This window comes from Phasianus colchicus, chromosome 29 (assembly GCF_987193195.1).
Source record: "Phasianus colchicus chromosome 29, bPhaCol1.hap1.1, whole genome shotgun sequence".
Taxonomy (NCBI): domain Eukaryota; kingdom Metazoa; phylum Chordata; class Aves; order Galliformes; family Phasianidae; genus Phasianus; species Phasianus colchicus.
In genome coordinates this window covers 2808373-2835987 of record NC_143464.1, presented here as the reverse complement: position 1 = coordinate 2835987, position 27615 = coordinate 2808373, and the positions used below count along the sequence as shown (strand labels likewise).

Genomic DNA, 27615 nt, shown 5'->3' with positions numbered 1-27615 from the left:
AGTGATAAACATAAATAAATATTATAATCAGTAAGGAACATAAGTTTGTTATTGTACAGACTGAGTCACTTGTTGAGACATGTGAAGTTTATGCCTGCTGAAATGTGACCAGGGCATCATTTTCCTCACCGCATCCTTGAGCTCCTGGTTCCTCATGCTGTAAATGAGGGGGTTCACTGCTGGAGGCACCACTGAGTACAGAAATGACACCACCAGTTCCAGGGATCGAGATGAGATGGAGGGGGGCTTCAGGTAGGCAGCCAGGCCAGAGCTGAGAAACAGGGAGACCACGGCCAGGTGAGGGAGGCATGTGGAGAAGGCTTTGTGCCGTCCCTGCTCAGAGGGCATCCTCAGCACGGCCCTGAAGATCTGCACATAGGAGAAAAGAATGAAAACAAAACACACAGATGCTAAAGAGGCACTGATCACAAGAAGCCAAATCTCTTTGAGGTAGGAGTGTGAGCAGGAGAGCTTGAGGATGTAGGGGATTTCACAGAAGAACTGATCCACTGCATTGCCTTGGCAGAGAGGCAGTGAAAATGTATTGGCAGTGTGCAGCAAAGCATTGAGAACCCCAGTGCCCCAGGCAGCTGCTGCCATGCTGGCACAAGCTCTGCTGTCCATCAAGGTCCCGTAGTGCAGGGGCTTGCAGATGGCAACGTAGCGGTCATAGGACATGATGGTGAGAATACAATACTCTGCTGAAAAGAAAAAGAAAAAGAAAAAGACCTGTGCAGCACATCCAGCATAGGAGATGGTCCTGGTGTCCCAGAGGGCATTGGCCATGGCTTTGGGGAGAGTGGTGGAGATGCAGCCCAGGTCGAGGAGGGCGAGGTTGAGGAGGAAGAAGTACATGGGGGTGTGCAGGCGGTGGTGGCAGGCTACGGCTGTGCTGATGAGGCCGTTGCCCAGGAGGGCAGCCAGGTAGATGCCCAGCAAGAGCCAGAAGTGCAGGAGCTGCAGCTGCCGCGTGTCTGCCAACGCCAGCAGGAGGAACTCGCTGATGGAGCTGCTGTTGGGCATCTGCAGTTCCTGGGCATGGAGTCCTGTGCGGAGTGCAGAAAAGTAATGGTGAGTCAAGATCATTCACACAGACACTCCTCTTGCTACGCTATAAAAGTATTTTCTTTCTCTGTGGAAAATGTTCATTTAGCTCTTTAACTTGAATTTATTTTCATGGGCTTCACCATCCCTTAAGAAGGAGAAGCTTAAGGAGCTCTAATTTTCCTCTCGTTTCCTAATCCTATTTCAGCCTCCTGGATATTTTCCATCTTTGAGCAATTTCCATGTCTCATATCTTTTTATCCTGTCTGCTCTTGGAGTGCCCATATCTACCTCTGTGCCCTTAAACTTCTGTTAGAGAAAGCTTCCTGTCTGCAGGATAAATGCATTATTCATCTCTGTGGGAAACAATGACAATTTCAGCCGGTGCTGTCCTTTGGAAGACGAGAGTTTGAAAGCACTTTAGGAGATTGTTTGCATAACAGCAGACTGAGAAACGTGCAGTTCAGGATTCTCAGAGATGTGTTCATATTTCACAGTTCCTTTTAGATTTCTGCCTACGACTTTTTCCTCGTCCCTAAGAACAAGAAATGAAAAATCCCTGCCTTGTCACTCCACTCGCAAAGTGCTCTTAGAAACACTCTGGGGTGCAGTGTATCTGCGATCCCCCAGCCCCAGGCAGCAGCTGTGGCAGCAGAAGGCCCCTGCCCTGCCCTGCCCTGCCGGGGGGCTCCTTCCCCCACACATCTCCCCGCAGCGTCGTGGGCAGCTCCCCGGGCAGGCTGAGTGCTGAGTGCTGAGTGCTGAGTGCTGAGTGCTGAGTGCTGAGCCTGGCAGGCGGCAGAGTCCCTGCCCCGGCACACAGCCCCTGGGGCTCAGCAGGGACCTGCTCTGCAGGACAGCCCTGGGCACCCGGCTGCAGCCCCGGCTGCACAGCCTGCAGCCGTCCTGGGACACGCAGCCCTCAGGGCTGTGCTCTGATGCTGCAGCACAGAAGCCCTCAGCTGGAGTTGATGGATAAAGAAACACTGAGTGTTTACATCCTGAAATGGGATGCCCCAAATTTAGTGATTCCAGCAATAAAAACTGATACATTGCCTGCAATGAGAAACTTACCTTGTCAATGGCTGTGAGCAATGCTTCTTCTATGAGCTCACAGCCCAACGTGCCACACTGCCTGTTAGTTCTCTTCCTTCTTTCCTCTCCCTGTCTCTTGCAGACCTGCTGCATGGGGCACAGGAGCTGCTCCTGGGCACAGCTCTCTCTGCAGTGCTGCCACTTCTATAAGCTCCCTGTGTCCCAGGAGTCCAGCACAGCTCAGCAGCCGAGGATGTGATTTCATTCTCTCCATGGAGATATCCATGACCCTCCTGAGCTGACAGCTCCTGCAAGGCAGCGGGGTCATCACAGCTGAATGTATTTCAAAGTCAGCTCAGTTAATCAGGATGTCCACTGTTTTCCAGAAGCACCGTTATTTGTACTAAAAGAAGTTTGACCAAGGGAGAAGCAAATGCCAAATCTGGGAATCCTCCATTCATGATCTGTAAGTGCAGATTCTGCAATAACATTACAGAATCACAGAATTGCTTAGGTTGGAGGGGACTTGAAAGATCACCTAGTTCCAAGCCCCCAACCATGGGCAAGGGCTGTCAATCACAAGATCAAGCTGCCCAGGATTGCATCAATCCTGACCTTCAATGCTTCCAGGGATGGAGTACACAAAATTCTATGGGCAACCTGTTCTACATCTTCTGAGTAGAAAATTTCTCCCTAAGAGCTAAACTAAATCTCCCCTTATTAATTTAACGTCATTGCCCTTTGTCCTGTTAATATCAGACCATCACAACCTAAGCCTAAAATTAGGCAACTCATCAGCTGATGGAAACCCTGGGGCTGAAATGGGATCAGTTCCTCACAGAACCATGGGAGCTGCGAGTCCCCTTAGCTGAGTTCAGGTGTGCACAGTGAGGTGTCTGTGTGTGAGCCCCTCATCTGAATCCTTGCTCTTTATTCAACAGGGACTGCACTGCTCACACACACACACTCAGGGATGACCAAGGTGCCTGGGGTGATCCTAGCTGTGTGCTCGTGCTTGAAAACTGTGGTGGTAAATCTGTGAGACAGACAGCTCCTTCCTGAGCATCAGCTGAGGGCCAGAAGGGAGGTATTCTTGGCCATCCTAAATGCCACCACAGCCCTGTGCTTGGGGCACCCACTGTGCCTTTTGCACCTGTCCCCATGGAGCATGTCGTGTTATTCTGCTGCCCAAATGGATGAGCTCAGAACACAAGAGCCAGATCTTCCTCTCTGCTCCATCTGTGGCATACTCTGGAGTTGAAGGCATTACAAAGCTATGACACATCTACATTCTTTCACTGGTGACACCTTATCAGTTTGCTCTGGGCTCTCACTTGAATGGCATCTGTAGAAGTATGGGGTCATGACACTTACCAGTTGACAGGAAACTGGCAAACATTGTACCAGTTTTAAGCAAGAGCAAGAAAGAGGACAAAGGCAATTAGAGAACTGTCTGTTTCACTTGAGTACCTGTTAAAATTATGGAAAAAATGATGCTGGTAGTTCCTGAGAAACACCTGAAGGACAATTCTGTCTTTGGTCACAGCCAACACAAGTTCATGAGAGGAAGTTCTTATTAAACTTAATGTCCTTTTATGACAAGGTCACACATCTAGTTGACCAAGGGAAGCCAGTTGAGGTTATCCTTGAGGATTTCACCGGAGCTATTGATACTGTTACTTAGAAAATTCTTCTGGACCAATTTTCCTGCACTGGGCTAGACAGAAACATCATCTAATGGGTGAGCAGTTGGCCGATGTGCCTGGCTCTAAAGAGTTACATTAAATGGGGTTCCATCAGGCTGGTGGATGTTCACTAGCAGGGTTCCCCAGGGCTCAATTTCAGGGCCACTTCTCTATAAGGTTTGCATCAATTATTTGCATGCAGGACTAGAAGATGTTTTGAGTACATTTGCTGATGATACCAAGATGAGTATCATCTGTTTCCTCTACTGAGGTTAGAGAAGACTTTCAAAGCGATGTGGACAAGTAAGAGAACTGGGCAAACATAAATTGCACATGAAGTATAACAAGAACAAGTGCCTGATTCTGCACCTGGGTGGGGGCAACCCTGGACATACACACTGACAGGATAAGGGACACTGGAGAGCAGTCCCAATGAAAGGGATTGGGGGTCCTGGTCAACATCAACTGGAACGTGAGTCAGCAGTGTGCCCAGGCAGCCAGGAAGGCCAACTGTCCCGTCAGGCATTGCCAGCTGGGTGAAGGGAGGGATTGTCCCACTCTGCTCTGCTGTGCACTGCTGCAGCCTCATTTGGAGCACTGGGTGCACTGCTGGGCACTGCAGAACAAAAAGGACATAAGACTATAGGAGACAGTCCAAAGGAGGGCACCAGAACTAAGAGATCTGAAGTTCAAAGTTTCATTGGGATTGACTACTTGTTCAGACTGGGCCCTTCTCACATGCCTCATCCTGGCATGAGACACACTGCCCACATGGGACTTGGGCCTCACGGCATCCTTGCACCCCATGCAGAGTCTGGCAGCTGCTGTGCCCTGGTCTTTCATTTGACATCAGACAAACCTCCATCCCACTGCCCCAGGAAGGGCCCTGAGCCAGCAGGAGGGACACGATCTCCCTGCCAAGGCTCTGGGGATCAGGGCTTGGCCTTTCTGCTTCAGAAGACAAAGGAGGCTTAGCTCAGCATCACAGCCACCATCCCAGTGCCTTGGTCTGCCTGCAATCATGGCTTCCAATTATCTGCTCTAACAAGTCCCTGGGGAAGCTTGCTTGTCCATGGCCCTCAGTGGGGCCCATTAATACTCCAAGAAACTTCACTGTTCCTTCTGACTTTGTCTTCTTGAGCACTTTGTGCAATCTTCTCTGTGCACTGGAGGTTGATGGACACTGCAGGAAATGCTCCCTGGGGCCCATTACAACCTGAAGAGCCCTCCTGTGCCTTGTGCCTTCCTGTCATCTTCTTCAGGTGTTCAGAACTTGTGCAGCAAACTGGACTGGTGTCTGGATACATCTAAAATTGGAAGAGAACAACAGGCATTAATGAAGTCTATTTATTTATTTATTTATAGTTGAGTTTAAACAAGAAGTTGCAGCAGCACTTGGCAATTGATATTGACACAGGATGTTCCCTAATGAGATTTGTTCTGTCACTGTATGGACAAATGTCCTCCTCTGCTACCCCTCTCCATTTCTATTCACATTGGCTCCGTGGGACTTCCATCACTTTTCCTCCCATCACACTTCTCCTCTGCAGTCCCCAACTCAGTGTTAAAACTCCTTTGCATCAAATCCAACTGGCTTTTTCAAAGAATAAGCTGCACATGGGTAATGAAAGATTTCTCTCTTTTTTTTTTTTTTTTTTTTCCAACAAACAGTTGTAAACATGATGCAATTGAATGAACAATGGCATGCCTTGTCCAAGCCACATCTAATGAGGTTTGTCTTTCACAGAGAATAGTTGTACAAAAAATGAGTTCGGCAGAGAGAGGAAGGGATAGATATAATCACAGTTAAGGAGCAGATCAAAGAGTCCATCGGAGTTTGGACAGATGGAGCAAGTTCCAGAAATCTTCCTAAAGGTGACAGATCAGCCAGATAGTTTGGAGGTATCAGAGTGAACAAAGAGCAAGGGATGGGAAATCTGGAGAGCAATGTCCAGATGGCCTGCTGAAAACATGCCCTGAACCATGGTCATTGATTTATAAGAGCTGGAGACACCTGGAGGATGAGGGACATCAAATACGCAGCAGGGTAGAGCAGCGGTGGATGCTGGGCATTGGTCACAGGGCATTGGCACTGGCACCACTGTCTGTCTCCCTGTACGTGAAGGCATCTATGTCCTGCAAACACAGTTCTGGAAAACACTGTATTTAAGAAAAAATAAAAACATAGAAGACCAAAGATCTTCTCAAAGACTTGTGTTTCCAACGTCAAAAGAGAGAGGACTCCTGAGGATACTACAAGTGAGAATCTTGTTAACTTATTTTCACTGATTTCTATCTTAGTCTTCAATTCTTTTTTTTTCAATTTTACTGACATTAATGAACATCTTTAAGGCTTACAGCTTAGAAAAGAAGATCCATTTGTGTCTTGCACGGTGCCTGTTTCTCCCCAGAATTTCCCTGCCCAGAGCTGTCCGTGACATCTCTCAGTCTTTGTATAAATGGAGTTACACTGTGGTAATGAGCTTTTTTCTTCTTTCCCAGTTGTTGTTTTAGATGGTCCCATGCAGCACAGGACTCATCATGCCCTTCATGCCCTTCATGCCCTTCATGCCAGGTACCCTGCCCCATTCTACTGTTGGTACACACTGGCCACAGTGTTCCTTGAGCTGCCTATGTATTTCTACAAATCTTTATTGTGTTTGATATGCCTGGGCAGATTCAGCTGTGTTTGAACTTTGGCCTTCTTAAACACATCTCAGCAGGTACAATAGTGCAGACACTCTGCACTGCTCCCAGCTGACCACTTCTTGTTTACACTTCCTACATGCTTTCTTTCTGTACTGTACACCACAGACTTGAAGAAGAAGCCAAAGTGTGCTCTCCTGAAGTCCAAAGATGTGAGTTTGTCCTTTTCCCTCCCCTCAGACTCCTCAGCTCCACCATCCCATGGCCACTGCAGATCAGGTTCTCTTTGACCATCACATTCCCCATGGGTCCTTGCTGCTGGTGAGTATGAGATCTAGCAAAGCACCTCTCCTCTTCCGATCCTCTATGTCTTGGTCAAGAAGCTGCCGGCTGTGCTCTCCAGAGATTTTCTGGATGGTGCATGCCCTGCTGTGTTGTCCCTGCTGCAGATACTGCAGTGAAAAAGGCCCCCACCGGGGATAAGGGCCTGACAACATGAGGCTCCCATCTGTCTGCAGAGGGCACCTTCCACTTGCTCTTCCTGATCAGGAAGCCAGGAACAGACACTGTTGGTCTCCTCTGTTTGCCATTTCAATTTGCTCTGTCCTCTCTGCTCTGCCATCCCCAGGAAGAGCTCAGTGCACTCTCACAGAGAGCAGTCACCCTTCCTTGTCTCCTCATCCATCCATCATTAAGACTCTGTATCCCCTGGTGCTACAGTCCAGTTGTGGAAGCCATTTAACCACGTCCCTGTGGTCCAAACAAGAGCAACTCTACCAGCATTTCTAGCTCAGCATGTGTTGCTGTTCTCATTAGTGTAAAAACACATAAGACAACAAACCTACCCAGGATGGAACATTGGATTTAGTGCATCTATGTTATTTTTGTTCAGAAGGTGGCACACATGCGTTAGACCCATTGTAAGGCTCAGAGCTGTCCAAGCAGCACGGACTCTGCTAGGGCATGGCTTTCCTGAAGGCCCTGAGTTGCATTTGCAGCTGCATGTGAGTTTGCTGGACAACTAAGGAAATCAGCACAACACTAGGCTGCTTCTGATGCCATTCACATGGGTTTTCATCAGTTGAGGAATAAAGATGTGTATTAGCTTTGCAGTGCCTTGTGATACAGAATGTGCAGCAGAAGGAGAACAAAGATCTGGCTCTTCTTTTGGGAGCCCAGCCATTTAGTCACCTGCAAAATTCTCCATGCTCCATGGAGACGGGTGAAAAAGACACTTTGAGATGCCATAAATGCAGGAAGTTTGTTCTCATTCAGGATTGCCACAAGTATTCCTAATCTTTCTCTGGTCTCATCTAGGGATGAGATGCCTGCACTGCTTCAGCTGGATCGCTGCCCTGCCCAGGGAAAGTCCACCCCTCCCTGTCCAGGTCTGTGTGCCCTTTTTGTTTTAGCAAACACTCTCTGGCAGGACTAACCATATGTATGCAATTGGTCACTGTCCAGTAGACATATGGTGGTTAATGCAGCAGATTTCAGAGTACAATCATGATACTGTTGTTTTTCAGGAGCTGTTGGCCACAGAGACCCAGGATCATCTCCGGGGGGATCAGTGGATAAAAATGAAATCCTCTGCTGCTGAGCTGGGCTGAGCCCCTGGGACACAGGGAGCTCCTACAAGTGGGCAGTGCTGCAGAGACACAGCTCTGACTAAGAGCAGCTCCTGTGTACTGTGCATCAGTACTAGGGGCACATTCTGCAGGTGACATGAAGATAGAAGAGAAAGGAGAGAGGGATTACGGGATATAAGGGGTGTGAGCGGGCTGCGACCTCACTGCAGGAGCATTGACACGGTAAGTCTCTCACCATAGGTAATGCAAACACTTTTCCAACAGGGATCACCAAATCTGGCACTTCCCAGTAGAGATCAGGCTGCATACACTCTGTGTTTCTTTATCATGGAATAAGAGCTGTTCCAGCTGAGGGCTTCCCTGCTGCAGCATCAGAGCACAGCTCTGAGGGCACATCAAGAGAGAACCCTTAAGTGCATTTTACCTCTCTGCTTTCCTTCAATGTATATATTCTTTCAATATAGCCATGGGAGTTCTCTTAAGTTCCCTTTTTCACTTGAAAAAATAAACATGCACTTAGACAGTGCCTTGCAAACAGGGTGGGTTCTGGACAGTAAATAGGAACGCAGAGCATTTGGGCTGGTGTCTGTATGCTCAGTCTGGGAAATGACAGGAAAACAGCCCCCAGGGTGAAAATCTGCAGACCCCAGAGATATGATCAGGGAATTACCCCCTTCAGTGCAGGGACCTTCCTCTGAGCAAGCTCCCACCTAGAAAAGTCTCTGCCCACATGACCATGGGGTCCGATGCGTGAACCACCTCCTGTGCAGGCAGAGCTCCAGCAGAGCAGAGCAGCATCTCCCCAGGCACGTGTCCATCACCCTCTGCAGTGCACAGGGGCTGAGAGCCACTGCCTGGGGCTGTGGGCAGTGCAGTCTGTGAGGCTGGGAAGGAGCTGGCTTTCCCTTAATGAGATGCCATCATTAGGACACATCTCGCTGAGGTGTCCTTCAGAGCCGTGAGCTGACCTTCAGGATGCAAATATTTCCCCTAGTCATGAAATCAAAGTGCAGGGAAGAAGCAGAGAGATGCAATATGCAAATGCTGTGGGGTTGGTGAAATCAGTGTTAGGGGTCATTTGCAAGATGTGTGGTGATGAGGCACTGCTGAAGTACGTCGAGAAAGGGTGAATACACACTGATGGGCTGAGGACTCCTGTTTTCTGAGCTGGGTCTGACTTCAGAACTTTATGGGAATGCAATCGTCTTGCATCTGCTAAGTAGTCAAGCTCAGAGCAATTGGAAAGAAAGCCAGTCAGCTCCCCTTACCCTGCGCTAAGCAGCAGTGAATCCCTTTGCCTCTTAGGTCTTACAACTGTTCAGACTTCAGCAAACACTCCTTGGGCATGGTGAGCAGGATGAGAATTTGTAGGAAAAAGCGATCCCTAGAACTTCTATTTTTGACCTACATATTTTTGGCGTTAAGGTTCAGATGCAGACCAGCACTTTTCCATTAGTAGTGATTTTATCTGATACATACTGAAACCAAAATCTTCCCACACACGATCACCACGTTCCTATGTACAGGGACAAGTCTGCTTCATTGAGATAAAAAGTACAGAGTCCCTCATGGCAAACACAAACTCATGAAATGTAGATGACATCAGGGAGCTGAATGAACACAGCCCACATAGAAAGACTTGTCCTTGACTTTTTTCCTCCTTGAATAGGTCCTGGTGCCCAGAAGTACCAGATGCCCAACAGCAGCTCCATCAGCGAGTTCCTCCTGCTGGCGTTGGCAGACACGCGGCAGCTGCAGCTCCTGCACTTCTGGCTCTTGCTGGGCATCTACCTGGCTGCCCTCCTGGGCAACGGCCTCATCAGCACAGCCGTAGCCTGCCACCACCGCCTGCACACCCCCATGTACTTCTTCCTCCTCAACCTCGCCCTCCTCGACCTGGGCTGCATCTCCACCACTCTCCCCAAAGCCATGGCCAATGCCCTCTGGGACACCAGGCACATCTCCTACGCTGGATGTGTTGCCCAGACCTTCCTGTTTGTCTTTCTGATATCAGCAGAGTATTGCATTCTCACCATCATGTCCTATGACCGCTACGTTGCCATCTGCAAGCCCCTGCACTACGGGACCTTGATGGACAGCAGAGCTTGTGCCACCAAGGCAGCAGCTGCCTGGGGCAGTGGGGTTCTCTATTCCCTGCTGCACACTGCCAATACATTTTCACTGCCTCTCTGCCAAGGCAATGCCATCAATCAGTTCTTCTGTGAAATCCCCCAAATCCTCAAGCTCTCCTGCTCAAAATCTTATCTCAGGGAAGTTGGGCTTATTGTTGTTAGTATTCTTGCCTTATTTGGGTGCTTTGTATTCATTCTTGTGTCCTATGTGCAGATCTTCAGGGCCGTGCTGAGGATGCCCTCTGAGCAGGGACGGCACAAAGCCTTCTCCACGTGCCTCCCTCACCTGGCCGTGGTCTCCCTCTTTGTCAGCACTGCCATGGTTGCCTACCTGAAGCTCCCCTCCATCTCCTCCCCATCCCTGGACCTGGTGGTGTCATTTCTGTACTCGGTGGTGCCTCCCGCAGTGAACCCCCTCATTTACAGCATGAGGAACCAGGAGCTCAAGGATGCGGTGAGGAAAATGATGCCCTGGTCACATTTCAGCAGGCATAAACTTCACATGTCTCAACAAGTGACTCAGTCTGTACAATAACAAACTTATGTTCCTTACTGATTATAATATTTATTTATGTTTATCACTTCATTTTTCTTTGCTGTTCATATATATGTGTGTGTGTGTAATTATCATTAGTGGTTATCATGGTCCTACACATATGTTTGGCTTCCTTCTACTTGTACTGAGGCATCACCGTGCTCTCTTTCTCCTGGAGCCCACAGGAACTCTGGCTCAGTGCTGACTTTCTCACAGCCTCCATGTTCCACCTCTGTGTCTGCAGGCAAATGAGATGCCAGCAGGCACCGTGGAGCTCTTATAGGCTTGATTAGCAAATGGGATCAATGTATTAGCCGGTTGAACAATATATTACTTTAGCAGAAGGAATCAGTGTGTGCTCGTCGTAAAACTTCTGTGTTTAGCTTTGACTGGTGTGTGAACAGCCCTGTTTTTTCAATGATCCTGTTTCACAGAAGCTCTGAAATCACTTTTTTTACCTCCACCAGGTGCAAGGGCTTGTTCTTGGGTTTGATATAACTGTTTGCACTTACACCAGACCAAGATAGAAAGTTGTTGATTGTGGCAAGACAAGCAATGGAAGTTTGCCAAACTGGGGGGAAAGAGCTAAAAGGTGAGCCAGGGTGCACCGTGATGAAGAGGAAGATGAACTAAAGGGGAGGAAGTAGGTGCGGTGAGAAGGAGGACATGTGGTGTCAGGGGCTGTGCTGGGGGCCCATCTCTGTACCACTGCAAGCATGCTGCCCCACACAGTGCCTGCACTGAGCTGCCAGGGGCTGCCTGTGGGGCGGTGGGGCCGGGCTGTCCTGCAGAGGGGAAGGCACACGGAGCCTCATGCTGCGGGGCTGGGACCCCAAAATCAGCCTGGAACTCAGCGCCCAGCTGCGCTGTGCTCACCTTGCCTGGCTCCCAGGTGCCCCCTGTGCTGCTCTGTCACTGCCCCTCTACAGGACAGGGGAGAGAACACATCTCAGCAATTCCTGGGTTGAGGCACAAAGCGTTTTATTCTTTCTTTGCTTAAAACCCAAAGACAACAAACTGTGTGTGTCAATGGCTACATATCACTGCAGGGTTTTTTGTTGTTGTTGTTTGTTTGTTTTTTTCTGCACACTTGGGATCAGCTATTGAATTCTGCGTCCCTTTCATGTTAATATATTGTTTGAAACTGCACCTAACCCACAACACATGTTTCTGTTATTCTATATAATATAAATTATTTCCAACACATACTTCTGCTCACTGTTAGTTAGGATTTCACATCCTCTTCTTCCTTACCTATTTACTCTAATCAAAGTGATATGCCATGTTTCTATTTAATCTTTATTGTCTCATGTCCTGACTTTTTTTCCCTAATATTTAATAATAACTTCCCAAATTACCCCTGTGTACAAGTTGTTATTTCTGTTCTTGTTGTCAGACCCAGTCATTGTGTCACTGCAGCTCTGGTAATGATTCCTTTGCTGAACTCCAGACCATTCCAATAGCAGCTCTCTGGGTACTGAAGGGAAGGTTGCTAAGTTACAGAAACACACTTATCTACCAGGTGCCACTTGTAAGCAAAGAATCAATCTAATAAACAATTTCTTCGTGTGTGCTGTAAAAAGATGTGTTTTACTATAACACAGCCTTAGTCCTAGGATCTACAATGCTTTCATTGTCAGTACATCAGTTACACAGAGTGGTACAGAAATCTCCCTGGACTATTGGAAGTCCTTTGGCATGGTCCCACATCACTTCCTTATCTCTGTGGAGAGATGTGTGAGATGGATTTGAAGGGCAGAGTGTTCATTGGATAAGAAATTGGTTGGAAGGTCGCAGCCAAAGGACTGTGGTAAATGGCTCTCTGGGAAATCGGCTCCACCGGGTGGAGGCTGATCACAAGTTATGTCCACAGGGGTCAGCCTTGGGACCAGAGCTGTTCAACGTCTATCAGAGGCATGGATGATGAGACAGAGAGCACCCTCAGCAAGTGTGCTGATGTCACCAAGCTGTGTGGTGCAGTTGGCATGACAGAATGAAGGGGTGCCATCCAGAGGGACCTGGCCAGGATTGAAAAGTGGGCCCAAAGAAACAGCATGAGGTTCAACAAGATCAAATGCCAGTTTTTGCACTTGTGTCGGGACAATCCCAGGCATGAGGGTTGAATTCCTAGAGAGCAGCCCTGAGGGGAAGGACTTTGAGATGGTAGATGAAAACCTTAACAGGAGCCAGAAGTGTGTGCTTGCAGCCTGAGAGGCCAACTGCACCCTGGGCTGCATCAACAGAGAGGTGGTCATCAGAGCAAGGGAGGGCACTGTCCTTCTCTACTCAGCCCTCAGAAGGCCCCATCTGGAGCATGATGTAAAGCTTTTAGAGAAGGTCCAGAGGAAAGCCACGAGGGTGATCAGAGGGCTGGAGGACCTCTCCTGGAAAGACAGGCTGAGGGAGATGGGAGAAGAAACAGCCTGGAGGAGAACACATTGCAGCCTTCCAGTACTCACCGAGAGCTCAGAAACAAGATGGAAATCAACTTTTAACATGGGCAGATATCACAAGGTACAAATGTTTTAAATTACAAGAGTTGAGATTTAGATTAGAGACTGGGAGGATCTTTTCAGAGAGAGGGTGGTGAGGTCCTGGCTGTTGTGGTGTTGTGATTTTTTTTTATGTCAGTATTCCACACCAAAACATCATGTGAAGCAGTGGGAGTTAAAGAGTTAGCGTTCTGGTTCCACTTGCTGCCTTTTATGGGCATTTTGAGCATTCTGATGGGAGGGGAGGGGCAGAATTCCCTGGAGCACATGGTGTGAAGAGGAAGATAGGTGGAGATCCAGACTGCACCACAGTGGCTCTCCCTCAGGCCCCACTCAGTTTGCAGCAGAGAAGGGCATGTGCTTCCCTTGTACTATCGTGGGGACTCACACTTTGGGCACACTTTGGTTCAGTAGGATTTAGTAAATTACCATTCCTCCTCAGATCGTTGCTGTTGTGATCCATTTGTTAAACCCATCTACTAGCTCTTGGCCCTTCCACCTCTCCCAGAGTGCGTGGCCTCCCTGGGGCCTCCCTGCACCACCAGCATCACCAGAAAAGTCCCAGGTCTGGTTCGCTCCTCTGATTACTACCCATTCTTGATAGTTCAGGTAAGCAGTGAAGAAATTGTTCAGGGAAGCCTGCGACCTATGCAAAAGGATTTCAGGGGTTAGGGCGAATGGCTGAGAGAGTGGCTTCACAAGTGGTATTTTTCTCTCTCCTTCTTCTGGGGTGGTGAGGGATGCAGAGCAGTCTAGGAAATGGCAGGCTTTGAATAAGTGGCAGAAAGGCTGGTGCCACCACAGAACTCTGGGTTCTTTGCCCATGGGGAGGACGGAAGAGAAAACTGGATGTGAATTGAGAGCAAATCTAAAGAAATGTGTGTGTAAAAACCAGAGTGAAGTATGGGTAAAGCACGTAGAGAAGTGTGAATAAAGCTGGACTAAAGTGTGAATAAACTTGAAGTGTGAGAAAGACCAGGAGCAAAGTGTGGGTAGACCAGGAGTAGAGCGTGAGTACACCCGGAGCAGGGTGTCAGTAAAAATCGGAGAAAAGTTTGAGTAAACCCAGAGTGAAGTGTGAGTAAACTTGAAGAAATGTTTCAGTAGACGCTGAGGAAAGTGTGAGTAAAACACACACGCACACAAAATGTGAATAAACTCAGAGTAATGTGTGAGAGAACTTGGAGTAAAGAGTGAGGTGGGCATTTCAAGGATCCCTGCATTACATTTGTGATACTGTTGTGTGGGGAGGTGCAGCAGAAGTCATCTTCACAAAAGGAGAGCGAATAATGCAACTTCTTCTGCAAGCTGGTTTTGCTATTAAGCGAGGCAAAGTGAATGGACCTGCCCAGGAGATTCAGTTCCTAGGTATAAAGTGGCAAGATGGGCGTCATCACATTCCAGCAGATGTGACCAACAACATCACTGCTATGTCTCCACCCACTAGCAAGAGAGAGACACAGTCTTTTCTGGGTGTAGTGGGCTTTTGGAGACTGCATGTTCCAAACTATGGCCTTATTGTGCACTTCCTTCATCAGGTGATGCGGATGAAAAATGACTTCACATTTCTGAAGCAGCAGGCTTTTGAACAGATTGAAAAGGACATAGCCCGTGCCATGGCCCTAGGGCCAGTATGGCTGGGACAGGATGTAAAGAACATCCTGTACACTGCTGCTGGAGAGAAAGGTCCCACTTGGAGTTTGTGGTAAAGATCCTCAGGAGAGACCCGAGGATGATGCCTGGGATTTTGGAGGCGAGTATAAAGAGGGTCCAAAGAGTGCTACACTGCAACTGAGAAGGAGATCTTAGCTGCATATGAGGGGATTCGGGCTGCTTCTGAAGTGGTCGGTACTGAAACACAGCTCCTCTGGCACCTCGACTGCCAGTGCTGAACTGCATGTTTAAACGAAAGGTTCCCTCCACCCATCATGCAACTGATGCCACTTGGAGTAAGTGGGTTGCACTGATTACACAACGAGCGCGGATGGGGAACCTCAGCTGATTTGCAACCCCTGGTTGGATAACAGTGAAACTGGCACTCAGTGTCCAGACACAGGCATCAGTTTAATGCGAATCTGTGCGCTACAGTTATCTGTAAGGTACTGGCACTTCTACAGTTATTTCCATGTGCAGCTACACCTTGTGATGTTATAAGAAATCAAAGTAAGCCTTGTGTTACGTGACAACTTTGTGAGAGGAAAAGAAAGAAAAGGGAGTGACAGAGTTGGGGGTGGGGGGGGTGGGGGGGGGAGGACAGAGAAAGAGATCACAGGTCCTGGTTCCCGCTTTGATCCAGCAGAGAGAGGTGGGGGGTCCTTGACTTGTAAGCGTGCTTGTCTCATAGTTTTGAAGCATGAAAGTCTCCAAACAGGACCTCAAGGATCTCTCTGGCGTCCTTCAGTGGCTCCTAGGTTTACAGGTGCGCCATCCAGGGCTGTGAGTGAGCTGGCAATAAACAAGTCCATCAAAAACAAGTTTGCAGTCAGAACTTCATACAGCACAATGGGAACGTTTGGACAGAGCAAGGCTGTCTCATTTTTCACAGGATTCCCTCCTCCCCAAGTGTCCAGCCTTCAGTCTGTTGACATGGCAATGCTCTTCCAAGCTGTTAAAACAACTCCAGGCACACCGCAGGCAAAGCGTCCTTTTTTTGTTGGTCTGCTACGTAATGCAGGACCTGAGGGCTGACACGAGTGCAAGGAGAAAGGAGAACAGCGTGCAAAGGTGGTGCAAGGAGAGCAGCACTGAAAAGAGCACGTCCTGCTGCTGCCCATGGCCGTGGCTCCAGGGAAGCAGCAGCACAACTCCAAGGCAGCAGAGAGGGAGCGCCCAGTGGGCGGTGAGGGGCAGCCCCACAGACACCAGGGCTGCTGCAACGTGTGGCATTGGGCTCTTGGTTCCTGCAGCCCTCTGTGTGCAGGGCTGCTCTCTGAGATACAGATGATAATCTAAATTTTATTTTTATTATTATTATTTTTAATCTACTCAAACAGCCAAGTGCTTGAAGAATAGTAAAGATTTCAGGAGTAAGAAAAAAAAAATGTACATGGGAAATACCAATTAATAATATTATTTAAGTGGAGTAAAAACTATTGCAAGAATTTAAAAAATTAACATCGAAAAAAAAAAAGAAAAAAGAAATATTACATGATGCCATTCCCAGCTTTTCTTGAGTTTGTGGTAATCATGTGAAGATGATGAAGATATAATTAATGCTGAAAAAACATACATAGAAATAGTTTCTTGAGGACATCCTTGAGCTCCCGGTTCCTCATGCTGTAGATGAGGGGGTTGACTACAGGAGGTACCACTGTGTATAACAGTGCCAGCACCAGGTCCAGAAATGGGGAAGAAAGTCATGGGGACTTCAGATTGGCAGATATACCAGTGCTGAGAAACAGGGAGACCACGGCCAGGTGAGGGAGGCACGTGGAGAAGGCTTTGTGCCGTCCCTGCTCAGAGGGCATCCTCAGCACGGCCCTGAAGATCTGCACATAGGACAGCACAACGAAAACAAAACAAGCAAGAAAGATTAAGGCACTAAATATGATAAGCCCAACTTCTCTGAGGTAAGAACCAGAGCAGGAGAGCTTGAGGATCTGTGGGACTTCACAGAAGAACTGATTGATGGCATTGCCTTGGCAGAGAGTCAGGGAAAATGTGTTGGCAGTGTGCAGCAGGGAATAGAGAACCCCAGTGCCCCAGGCAGCTGCTGCCATGGTGGCACAAGCTCTGCTGTCCATCAAGGTCCCGTAGTGCAGGGGCTTGCAGATGGCAACGTAGCGGTCATAGGACATGATGGTGAGAATGAAAAACTCTGCCGATATCAGAAAGACAAACAGGAAGGTCTGGGCAACACATCCTGCGTAGGAGATGTGCCTGGTGTCCCAGAGGGCATTGGCCATGGCTTTGGGGAGAGTGGTGGAGATGCAGCCCAGGTCGAGGAGGGCGAGGTTGAGGAGGAAGAAGTACATGGGGGTGTGCAGGCGGTGGTGGCAGGCTACGGCTGTGCTGATGAGGCCGTTGCCCAGGAGGGCAGCCAGGTAGATGCCCAGCAAGAGCCAGAAGTGCAGGAGCTGCAGCTGCCGCGTGTCTGCCAACGCCAGCAGGAGGAACTCGCTGATGGAGCTGCTGTTGGGCATCTGCAGTTCCTGGGCATGGAGTCCTGTGCACAGTGCAGAAAATAATGACAGAAGTCAAGACCATTCGCACAAACACTCTTCCCACTGCTATACAGAAGTTTTTCTATGTCTATGGATAATGTTCATTTAACTCCATTACGGGAGTTTATTTTAATGAGCTTCACCGTACCTTAATAAGTAGAAGCTTATGGGGCTCTTATTTCCTCTCATTCTATGATCATATCTCAGCTGCCTGGATATTTTACTCTTACAAGCCATTTCCATGTCTCATGTCTTTACCTGTCTGCACACAGAGTGCCCATGTCAACTTTTGTGCATTCAAAGTTCTCTTAGAGAAAGCTGCCTGTTTGCAGACAAAGTGCATTGTTCTCGTCTGCAGAGAATTACGATAATTTCAGGTGGTGCTGTCCTTTGGGAGAGGAGAAACTGAAAGCACTTGAGGACATGATTCATAAAACAGCAGAATGAGAAATGTACAATTCAGGATTCCCAGTTTTCATATTCCACAGCTCCTTTCAGATTTCTGTCTAAAACACTTCCCCTTTCCTATGTACAGAAAATGGAAAATCCCTGCCTTCTCACTCCTCTTGCAAAGTGCCTTTGGAAACAGCCTACAGTGCAGTGTAGCTGTGATCGCCCTGCCCAGGCAGCAGCTGTGGCAGCAGAGGGCCCCTGCCCTGCCCTGCCCTGCCGGGGGGCTCCTTCCCCCACAGGTCTCCCCGCAGTGCCCTGGGCAGCTCCCTGGGCAGGCTGAGTGCTGAGTGCTGAGTGCTGAGCCTGGCAGGCGGCAGAGTCCCTGGCCCGGCACACAGCCCCTGGGGCACAGCAGGGACCTGCTCTGCAGGACAGCCCTGGGCACCCGGCTGCAGCCCCGGCTGCACAGCCTGCAGCCGTCCTGGGACACGCAGCCCTCAGGGCTGTGCTCTGATGCTGCAGCACAGAAGCCCTGGCTGGGAGCAGGTCTTTTTCCATGATAAAGAAACAGAGTTTGCAGCCTGATCTGCAATGGGATGTCACCAGCATAGTGATCCCCGCAGAAAAAGCCACAACATTGCCTGCAATGAGAAATTACCTTGTCAAGGGTTGTGAGCAATGCTCCTTCAGTGATCTCACAGCCTTCAAACGTACCTCACAGCCTGTAAGCTCTTTCCTTCTGCAGATCATGTCCCCAGTCCAGCTGTGTGCTGCACAGGAGCTGCTCCTGGGCACAGCTGTCTCTCTGCTGTGCTGCCCACTACTATAAGCTCCCTGTGTCCCAGGAGCCCAACCCAGCTCAGCAGCAGAGAATGTGATTTCCTTCTCTCCCTGGAGGTATCCATGGCCCTCCTGAACTGAGAGCTCCTGCAACGCAGTAGGGTCATAGCTACAGAATGTACTTCAAAGTCAGCTCAATTAATCAACACATCCACTGGATTCCGAAAGCACAGTTGTTCCTACAAGAAGAAATTTTATCATGAGAGAAACAAATGGCAAATCTGGAAATGCTCCATTCATGACTTGTAAATGCAGTCGTAACATCACAGAACCATAGAAAAGTTTTGGCTGGAGGGGACTTTGAAGATCACCCAGTTCTGGTCCCTAGCCATGGCCAGAGTTGCCAAACACCAGATCAGGCTGCCCAGAATCTCATCCATTCTGACCTTGAATGCCTCCAAAGATGGGTCATCCACAGCTTCTTTTGGCAACATTTTCCAGTGCCCGTGTGTAAAAAAATGTCTTCTTAACATCTAACCTCAGTCCCCTTTTAAATTTAAAGCTATTTCCCCTTGTCCTGTTTCTATCAGGCCATCTCACCCTAACACTAAGTTTAGGCATTTCATCTTCAGATGCAAACCCTGGAGCTGAAATGGGATTCTGTTCCTCACAGGATCATGGGAGCCAGAAGTCCTCTTAGCTGAGTTCAGATGTGCACAGTGAGGTGTCTGCGTGTGAGCCCCTCATCTGAATCCTTGCTCTTTATTCAACAGGGACTGCACTGCTCAAACACACACTCTCAGGGATGACCAAGGTGCCTGGGGTGATCCTAGCTGTGTGCTCGTGCTTGTAAACTGTGGTGGAAAATCTGTGAGACAGACAGCTCCTTCCTGAGCATCAGCTGAGGGCCAGAAGGGAGGTATTCGTGGCCATCCTAAATGCCACCACAGCCCTGTGCTTGGGGCACCCACTGTGCCTTTTGCACCTGTCCCCATGGAGCATGTCGTGTCATTCTGCTGCCCAAATGGATGAGCTCAGAACACAAGAGCCAGACCTTCCTCTCTGCTCCATCTGTGGCATAGTCTGGAGTTCAAGGCATTACAAAGCTATGACACATCTTCAGTCTTTCACTGATGACACCTTATTAGTTTGCTCTGGGCTCTCACTTGAATGGCATCAGAAGAAGTCTGGGGTTATGCCAGTTCCCAGTTGACAGGAAGCTGGCAAACATTGTTCCAGTTTTAAAGAAAAGTAAGAAAGAAGACCCCAGCAATTATGGACCTGTCTGTCTCACTGTCTCTCAGTGTGTTAAAGTGATGGAGAAAATAATGCTGGGAGTTATTGAAAAACACCTGGAGAGGATGAATTAAGAAGAATTCTGTCATTGGTCACAGGCAATGCTTGCTAGTGAGGGGAAGGTCCTGTTTAACTTAACGTCCTTTTGTGAAGTGCTCACCCATCTGGTTGACCAAGGGAAGCCAGCTGCTTTCAGTGGAGCTTTTGATACTCTTTCTCATAGAATTTGTGGCATCCTCTGGAGTTCAAGGTGTTACAAAGCTATATGACAGATCTACATTCTTTCACTGATGACACCTTATTAGTTTGCTCTGGGCTCTCATTTGAGAGGCATCAGATGAAGTCTAGGGTCATGCAAGTACCCAGTTGACAGGAAGATGTCAATCGTTGTTCCAGTTTTAAATAAGAACAAGAAAGATTATCTAGGCCATTACAGAGCTGTCGGTCTCATTTCTATGCCTGGTATAATTATGCAAAAAAAGATGCTGGTATTTACTGAGAAACACCTCAGTAGAATAATTCTGTCACTGGTCACAGCCCACACAAGTTCATGAGTGAAGTTCCCGTTAAACTTAGCGTCCTTTTATGACAAAATCACACATCTGGTTGACCAAGGTAAAACAGCTGATGTTATCCTTGACGATTTCAGTGGAGCTTTTGATATTCTTTCTTAGATAATTCTTCTGGACAAACTGCATAGGTCTAGACAGAAAAAAACTGCTGGGTGAGCAGTGAGCAGTTGGCCAATGGATCCTGCCCAAATGATTACATTAAGTGGAGTTCGATCAGGCTGGTGGATGGTCACTAGCAGGGTTTCCCAGGGCTCCATTTGAAGGCCGCTTTTCTTCAATGTTTTTGTGAATGACTTGCATGTAGGACTAGAAGATGTTTGAGCCAGTTTGCTGGTGACACCAAATTCGGTGGAAATGTTTCCTCCATTGAGGGTGGAGAGGACTTACAGAGAGCTGTGCTGAAGTTAGAGAACTGGATAGGCACAACCACATGAAGTAAAACAAGAACAAGTGCCTGATTCTGCACGTGGGTAGGTGCAACCCTGGACATACACACTGACTGGGAAATGGGACACTGGAGAGCAGTCCCAATGAAAGGGATTGGGGGTCCTGGTCATCATCAAATCAAACATGAGTCAGCAGTGTGCCCAGGCAGCCAGGAAGGCCAGCTGTCCTCTGGGTGCATTGATCATGGCATTGCCAGCTGGGTGAGGGAGGGGTTTTTCCCACTCTGCTCTGCACTGCTGCAGCCTCAGCTGGACCATTGGGTGGAGTTCTGGGCACCAAAGAACATAAAGGACATAAAACTATTGGAGACAGTCCAATGGAGGGCTCGAGCACTGAGACATCTGAAGTTCAGAATTCCCTTGTGATTGAGTACATGTCCTGACTGGGCCCTTCTCACATCCCACATCCTGGCATGAGACACACTGCCCACATGGGACTTGGGCCTCACGGCATCCTTGCACCCCATGCAGAGTCTGGCAGCTGCTGTGCCCTGGTCTTTCATTTGACATCAGACAAACCTCCATCCCACTGCCCCAGGAAGGGCCCTGAGCCAGCAGGAGGGACACGATCTCCCTGCCAAGGCTCTGGGCATCAGGCCTTGGCCTTTCTGCTTCAGAAGACAAAGGAGGCTTTGCTCAGCATCACAGCCACCATCCCAGTGCCTTGGTCTGCCTGCAATCATGGCTTCCAATTATCTGCTCTAAAAAGTCCCTGGGGAAGCTTGCTTGTCCATGGCCCTCAGTGGGGCCCATTACTACTCCAAGAAACTTCACTGTTCCTTCTGACTTTGTCTTCTTGAGCACTTTGTGCAATCTTCTTTCTGCACTGGAGGTGATGGACTCAGCAGCAAATGCTCCCTGGGGCCCATTACAACCTGAAGAGCCCTCCTGTGCCTTGTGCCTTCCTGTCATCTTCTTCAGCTGTTCAGAACTTGTACAGCAAACTGGACAGGTATCTGGAGACATCTAAAAGAGGAAGAGAACAACAGGCATTAATGAAGATCATTTATTTATTTATTTATAGTTGAGTTTAAACAAGAAGTTGCAGCAGCACTTGGCAATTGATATTGACACAGGATGTTCCCTAATGAGATTTGCTCTGTCAGTGTATGGACAAATGTCCTCCTCTGCTACCCCACTCCATTTCTATTCACATTGGCCCCGTGGGACTTCCATCACTTTTCCTCCCATCACACTTCTCCTCTGCAGTCCCCAACTCAGTGTTAAAACTCCTTTGCATCAAATCCAACTGGCTTTTTCAAAGAATAAGCTGCACATGGGTAATGAAAGATTTCTCTCTTTTTTTTTTTTTTTTTTTTTTTTCCAACAAACAGTTGTAAACATGATGCAACTGAATGAACAATTGCATGCCTTGTCCAAGCCACATCTAATGAGGTTTGTCTTTCACAGAGAATAGTTGTACAAAAAATGAGTTAGGCAGAGAGAGGAAGGGATAGATATAATCACAGTTAAGGAGCAGATCAAAGAGTCCATCGGAGTTTGGACAGATGGAGCAAGTTCCAGAAATCTTCCTAAAGGTGACAGATCAGCCAGATAGTTTGAAGGTATCAGAGTGAACAAAGAGCAAGGGATGGGAAATCTGGAGAGCAATGTCCAGATGGCCTGCTGAAAACATGCCCTGAACCATGGTCATTGATTTACAAGAGCTGGAGACACCTGCAGGATGAGGGACATCAAATACGCAGCAGGGTAGAGCAGTGGTGGATGCTGGGCATTGGTCACAGGGCATTGGCACTGGCACCACTGTCTGTCTCCCTGTACGTGAAGGCATCTGTGTCCTGCAAACACAGTTCTGGAAAACACTGTATTTAAGAAAAAATAAAAACATAGAAGACCAAAGATCTTCTCAAAGACTTGTGTTTCCAACGTCAAAAGAGAGAGGACTCCTGAGGATACTACAAGTGAGAATCTTGTTAACTTATTTTCACTGATTTCTATCTTAGTCTTCAATTCTTTTTTTTTCAATTTTACTGACATTAATGAACATCTTTAAGGCTTACAGCTTAGAAAAGAAGATCCATTTGTGTCTTGCACGGTGCCTGTTGCTCCCCAGAATTTCCCTGCCCAGAGCTGTCCGTGACATCTCTCAGTCTTTGTATAAATGGAGTTTCACTGTGGTAATGAGCTTTTTTCTTCTTTCTCAGTTGTTGTTTTAGATGGTCCCATGCAGCACAGGACTCATCATGCCCTTCATGCCCTTCATGCCCTTCATGCCAGGTACCCTGCCCCATTCTACTGTTGGTACACACTGGCCACAGTGTTCCTTGAGCTGCCTATGTATTTCTACAAATCTTTATTGTGTTTGATATGCCTGGGCAGATTGAGCTGTGTTTGAACTTTGGCCTTCTTAAACACATCTCAGCAGGTACAATAGTGCAGACACTCTGCACTGCTCCCAGCTGACCACTTCTTGTTTACACTTCCTACATGCTTTCTTTCTGTACTGTACACCACAGACTTGAAGAAGAAGCCAAAGTGTGCTCTCCTGAAGTCCAAAGATGTGAGTTTGTCCTTTTCCCTCCCCTCAGACTCCTCAGCTCCACCATCCCATGGCCACTGCAGACCAGGTTCTCTTTGACCATCACATTCCCCATGGGTCCTTGCTGCTGGTGAGTATGAGATCTAGCAAAGCACCTCTCCTCTTCCGATCCTCTATGTCTTGGTCAAGAAGCTGCCGGCTGTGCTCTCCAGAGATTTTCTGGATGGTGCATGCCCTGCTGTGTTGTCCCTGCTGCAGATACTGCAGTGAAAAAGGCCCCCACCGGCGATAAGGGCCTGACAACATGAGGCTCCCATCTGTCTGCAGAGGGCACCTTCCACTTGCTCTTCCTGATCAGGAAGCCAGGAACAGACACTGTTGGTCTCCTCTGTTTGCCGTTTCAATTTGCTCTGTCCTCTCTGCTCTGCCATCCCCAGGAAGAGCTCAGTGCACTCTCACAGAGAGCAGTCGCCCTTCCTTGTCTCCTCATCCATCCATCATTAAGACTCTGTATCCCCTGGTGCTACAGTCCAGTTGTGGAAGCCATTTAACCATGTCCCTGTGGTCCAAACAAGAGCAACTCTACCAGCATTTCTAGCTCAGCATGTGTTGCTGTTCTCATTAGTGTAAAAACACATAAGACAACAAACCTACCCAGGATGGATCATTGGATTTAGTGCATCTATGTTATTTTTGTTCAGAAGGTGGCACACATGCGTTAGACCCATTGTAAGGCTCAGAGCTGTCCAAGCAGCACGGACTCTGCTAGGGCATGGCTTTCCTGAAGGCCCTGAGTTGCATTTGCAGCTGCATGTGAGTTTGCTGGACAACTAAGGAAATCAGCACAACACTAGGCTGCTTCTGATGCCATTCACATGGGTTTTCATCAGCTGAGGAATAAAGATGCATATTAGCTTTGCAGTGCCTTGTGATACAGAATGTGCAGCAGAAGGAGAACAAAGATCTGGCTCTTCTTTTGGGAGCCCAGCCATTTAGTCACCTGCAAAATTCTCCATGCTCCATGGAGACGGGTGAAAAAGACACTTTGAGATGCCATAAATGCAGGAAGTTTGTTCTCATTCAGGATTGCCACAAGTATTCCTAATCTTTCTCTGGTCTCATCTAGGGATGAGATGCCTGCACTGCTTCAGCTGGATCGCTGCCCTGCCCAGGGAAAGTCCACCCCTCCCTGTCCAGGTCTGTGTGCCATTTTTGTTTTAGCAAACACTCTCTGGCAGGACTAACCACATGTATGCAATTGGTCACTGTCCAGTGGACATTTGGTGGTTAACGCAGCAGATTTCAGAGTACAATCATGATGCTGTTGTTTTTCAGGAGCTGTTGGCCACAGAGACCCAGGATCATCTCCGGGGGGATCAGTGGATAAAAATGAAATCCTCCGCTGCTGAGCTGTTCTGAGCTCCTGGGACACAGGGAGCTCCTACAAGTGGGCAGTGCTGCAGAGACACAGCTCTGACTAAGAGCAGCTCCCGTGTACTGTGCATCAGTACTAGGGGCACATTCTGCAGGTGACATGAAGATGGAAGAGAAAGGAGAGAGGGATTACAGGATATAAGGGGTGTGAGCGGGCTGCGACCTCACTGCAGGAGCATTGCTTTCAGCCACTGACAAGGTAAGTCTCTCACTATAGGTAATGCAAACACTTTTCCAAGAGGGATCACCAAATCTGGCACTTCCCAGTAGAGATCAGGCTGCATACACTCTGTGTTTCTTTATCATGGAATAAGAGCTGTTCCAGCTGAGGGCTTCCCTGCTGCAGCATCAGAGCACAGCTCTGAGGGCACATCAAGAGAGAACCCTTAAGTGCATTTTACCTCTCTGCTTTCCTTCAATGTATATATTCTTTCAATAAAGCCATGGGAGCTCTCTTAAGTTCCCTTTTTCACTTGAAAAAATAAACATGCACTTAGACAGTGCCCTGCAAACAGGGTGGGTTATGGACAGCAAATAGGAATGCAGAACGTTTGGGCTGGTGTCTGCATGCTCAGTCAGGGAAATGACAGGAAAACAGCCCTCAGGATGAAAATCTGCAGACCACAGAGATATGATCAGGGAATTACCCCCTTCAGTGCAGGGACCTTCCTCTGAGCAAGCTCCCACCTAGAAAAGCCTCTGCCCACATGACATGGGGTCCGACGCGTGAACCACCTCCTGTGCAGGCAGAGCTCCAGCAGAGCAGAGCAGCATCTCCCCAGGCACGTGTCCATCACCCTCTGCAGTGCACAGGGGCTGAGAGCCACTGCCTGGGGCTGTGGGCAATGCAGTCTGTGAGGCTGGGAAGGAGCTGGCTTTCCCTTAATGAGATGCCATCAGTAGGACACATCTCCCTGAGGTGTCCTTAGGAACCGTGAGCTGACCTTCAGGATGCAAATATTTCCCCTAGTCATGAAATCAAAGTGCAGGGAAGAAGCAGAGAGATGCAATATGCAAATGCTGTGGGGTTGGTGAAATCAGGGTTAGGGGTCATTTGCAAGATGTGTGGTGATGAGGCACTGCTGAAGTACATTGAGAAGGGGTGAATACAAAGTGATGGGCGGTGGACTCCTGTTTTCTGAGTGGGTCTGACTTCATAATTTTATGGGAATGCAATTGTCTTGCATCTGCTAAGTAGTCAAGCTCAGAGCAATTGGAAAGAAAGCCAGTCAGCTCCCCTTACTCTGCACTAAGCAGCAGTGAATCCCTTTGCCTCTCAGGTCTTACAGCTGTTCAGACTTCAGCAAACAGGCCTTAGGCATACTGAGCAGGGTGAGAATTTGTAGGAAAAAGCAATCCCTATAATTCCAATTTTTGACCCACATATTTTTGGCATTAAGGTTCAGATGCCAACCAGCACTTCTGTACTAGAAGTGATTTTATCTGATACACTCTGAAAAGAAGGCCTGACCCCACACCATCACCACATTCCCATGTACCCATAGGGACAAGTCTGCTTATCTGCACAGAGATAAGTGCAGAGTCCCTCGTGGCAAACCGGACCCCATGAAATGTAGACCACATCAGGGAGCTGAATGAACCCTCCCCACATAGAAAGACTTGTCCTTGATTTATTCCTCCTTGAACAGGTACTGATGCCCAGAAGAACCAAATGCCCAACAGCAGCTCCACCAGCGAGTTCCTCCTGCTGGCGTTGGCAGACACGCGGCAGCTGCAGCTCCTGCACTTCTGGCTCTTGCTGGGCATCTACCTGGCTGCCCTCCTGGGCAACGGCCTCATCAGCACAGCCGTAGCCTGCCACCACCGCCTGCACACCCCCATGTACTTCTTCCTCCTCAACCTCGCCCTCCTCGACCTGGGCTGCATCTCCACCACTCTCCCCAAAGCCATGGCCAATGCCCTCTGGGACACCAGGCACATCTCCTACTCAGGATGTGCTGCACAGGTCTTTTTCTTTTTCTTTTTGTTTTCTGCAGAGTATTGCGTTCTCACCATCATGTCCTATGACCGCTACGTTGCCATCTGCAAGCCCCTGCACTACAGGACCTTGATGGACAGCAGAGCTTGTGCCACCATGGCAGCAGCTGCCTGGGGCACTGGGGTTCTCTATTCCCTGCTGCACACTGCCAATACATTTTCAATGCCTCTCTGCCAAGGCAATGCTGTGGATCAGTTCTTCTGTGAAGTCCCCCAGATCCTCAAGCTCTCATGCTCACACTCCTACCTCAGGGAATTTGGGTTTCTCCTTGTTAGTGTCTGTTTAGCCTTCGGGTGCTTTGTTTTCATTGTGCTGTCCTATGTGCAGATTTTCAGGTCCGTGTTGAGGATGTCCTCTGAGCAGGGACGGCACAAAGCCTTCTCCACGTGCCTCCCTCACCTGGCGGTGGTCTGCCTGTTTCTCAGCACAGGCATGGTTGCCTATTTGAAACCACCCTCCATCTCTTCCCCATCCCTGGACCTGGTGCTGTCATTTCTGTACTCGGTGGTGCCTCCAGCAGTGAACCCCCTCATCTACAGCATGAGGAACCAGGAGCTCAAGGATGCTCTTTGGAAACTGATGACCAAATGCGTTTCGAAAGCAGTGAACTACCCACATTTTTCTACCTAAGCATTGTAATGCAGATTTTAACAGAATACAACTGCCTTTTTTTTTTGGTTTGTATATTCATCTGCTAAGTGTAATTTATTGAAAGTTTTTTTGTGTGTGTTTTATGTATTCTAATGTTTTCTGCTGAAACATCACTATCCACATCCAGTAGTACTCAGTTTGTACCTATTCAGTGTTGCCCAGACACGCTGTACATGAGTGACCAGCATTTCTGTGAAGTTTAACAAAACAAAGGACATGTAAT

The 27615-nt window shown here is 48.4% G+C and overlaps 3 protein-coding genes across 3 annotated transcripts; 2 read left to right on the top strand and 1 right to left on the bottom strand.

Moving 5' to 3' along the window:
- Positions 1-48: 48 nt before the first annotated feature.
- On the bottom strand, positions 49-1023 carry LOC149914618 (olfactory receptor 14C36-like). Its single transcript, XM_090126458.1, has one exon. The coding sequence runs from the start codon at positions 1021-1023 to the stop codon at positions 49-51; it is 975 nt and encodes a 324-aa protein (XP_089982584.1).
- An 8668-nt stretch (positions 1024-9691) lies between these two features.
- On the top strand, positions 9692-20468 carry LOC149914617 (olfactory receptor 14J1-like). The gene is made up of 2 exons (XM_090126457.1): positions 9692-10585; positions 20406-20468. Exons 1-2 carry the CDS (start codon positions 9692-9694, stop codon positions 20466-20468), a joined length of 957 nt encoding a protein of 318 aa, XP_089982583.1.
- A 5946-nt stretch (positions 20469-26414) lies between these two features.
- On the top strand, positions 26415-27371 carry LOC116238650 (olfactory receptor 14J1-like). The gene has a single exon (XM_031608454.2). It carries the CDS (start codon positions 26415-26417, stop codon positions 27369-27371), a length of 957 nt encoding a protein of 318 aa, XP_031464314.2.
- Positions 27372-27615: the final 244 nt, after the last annotated feature.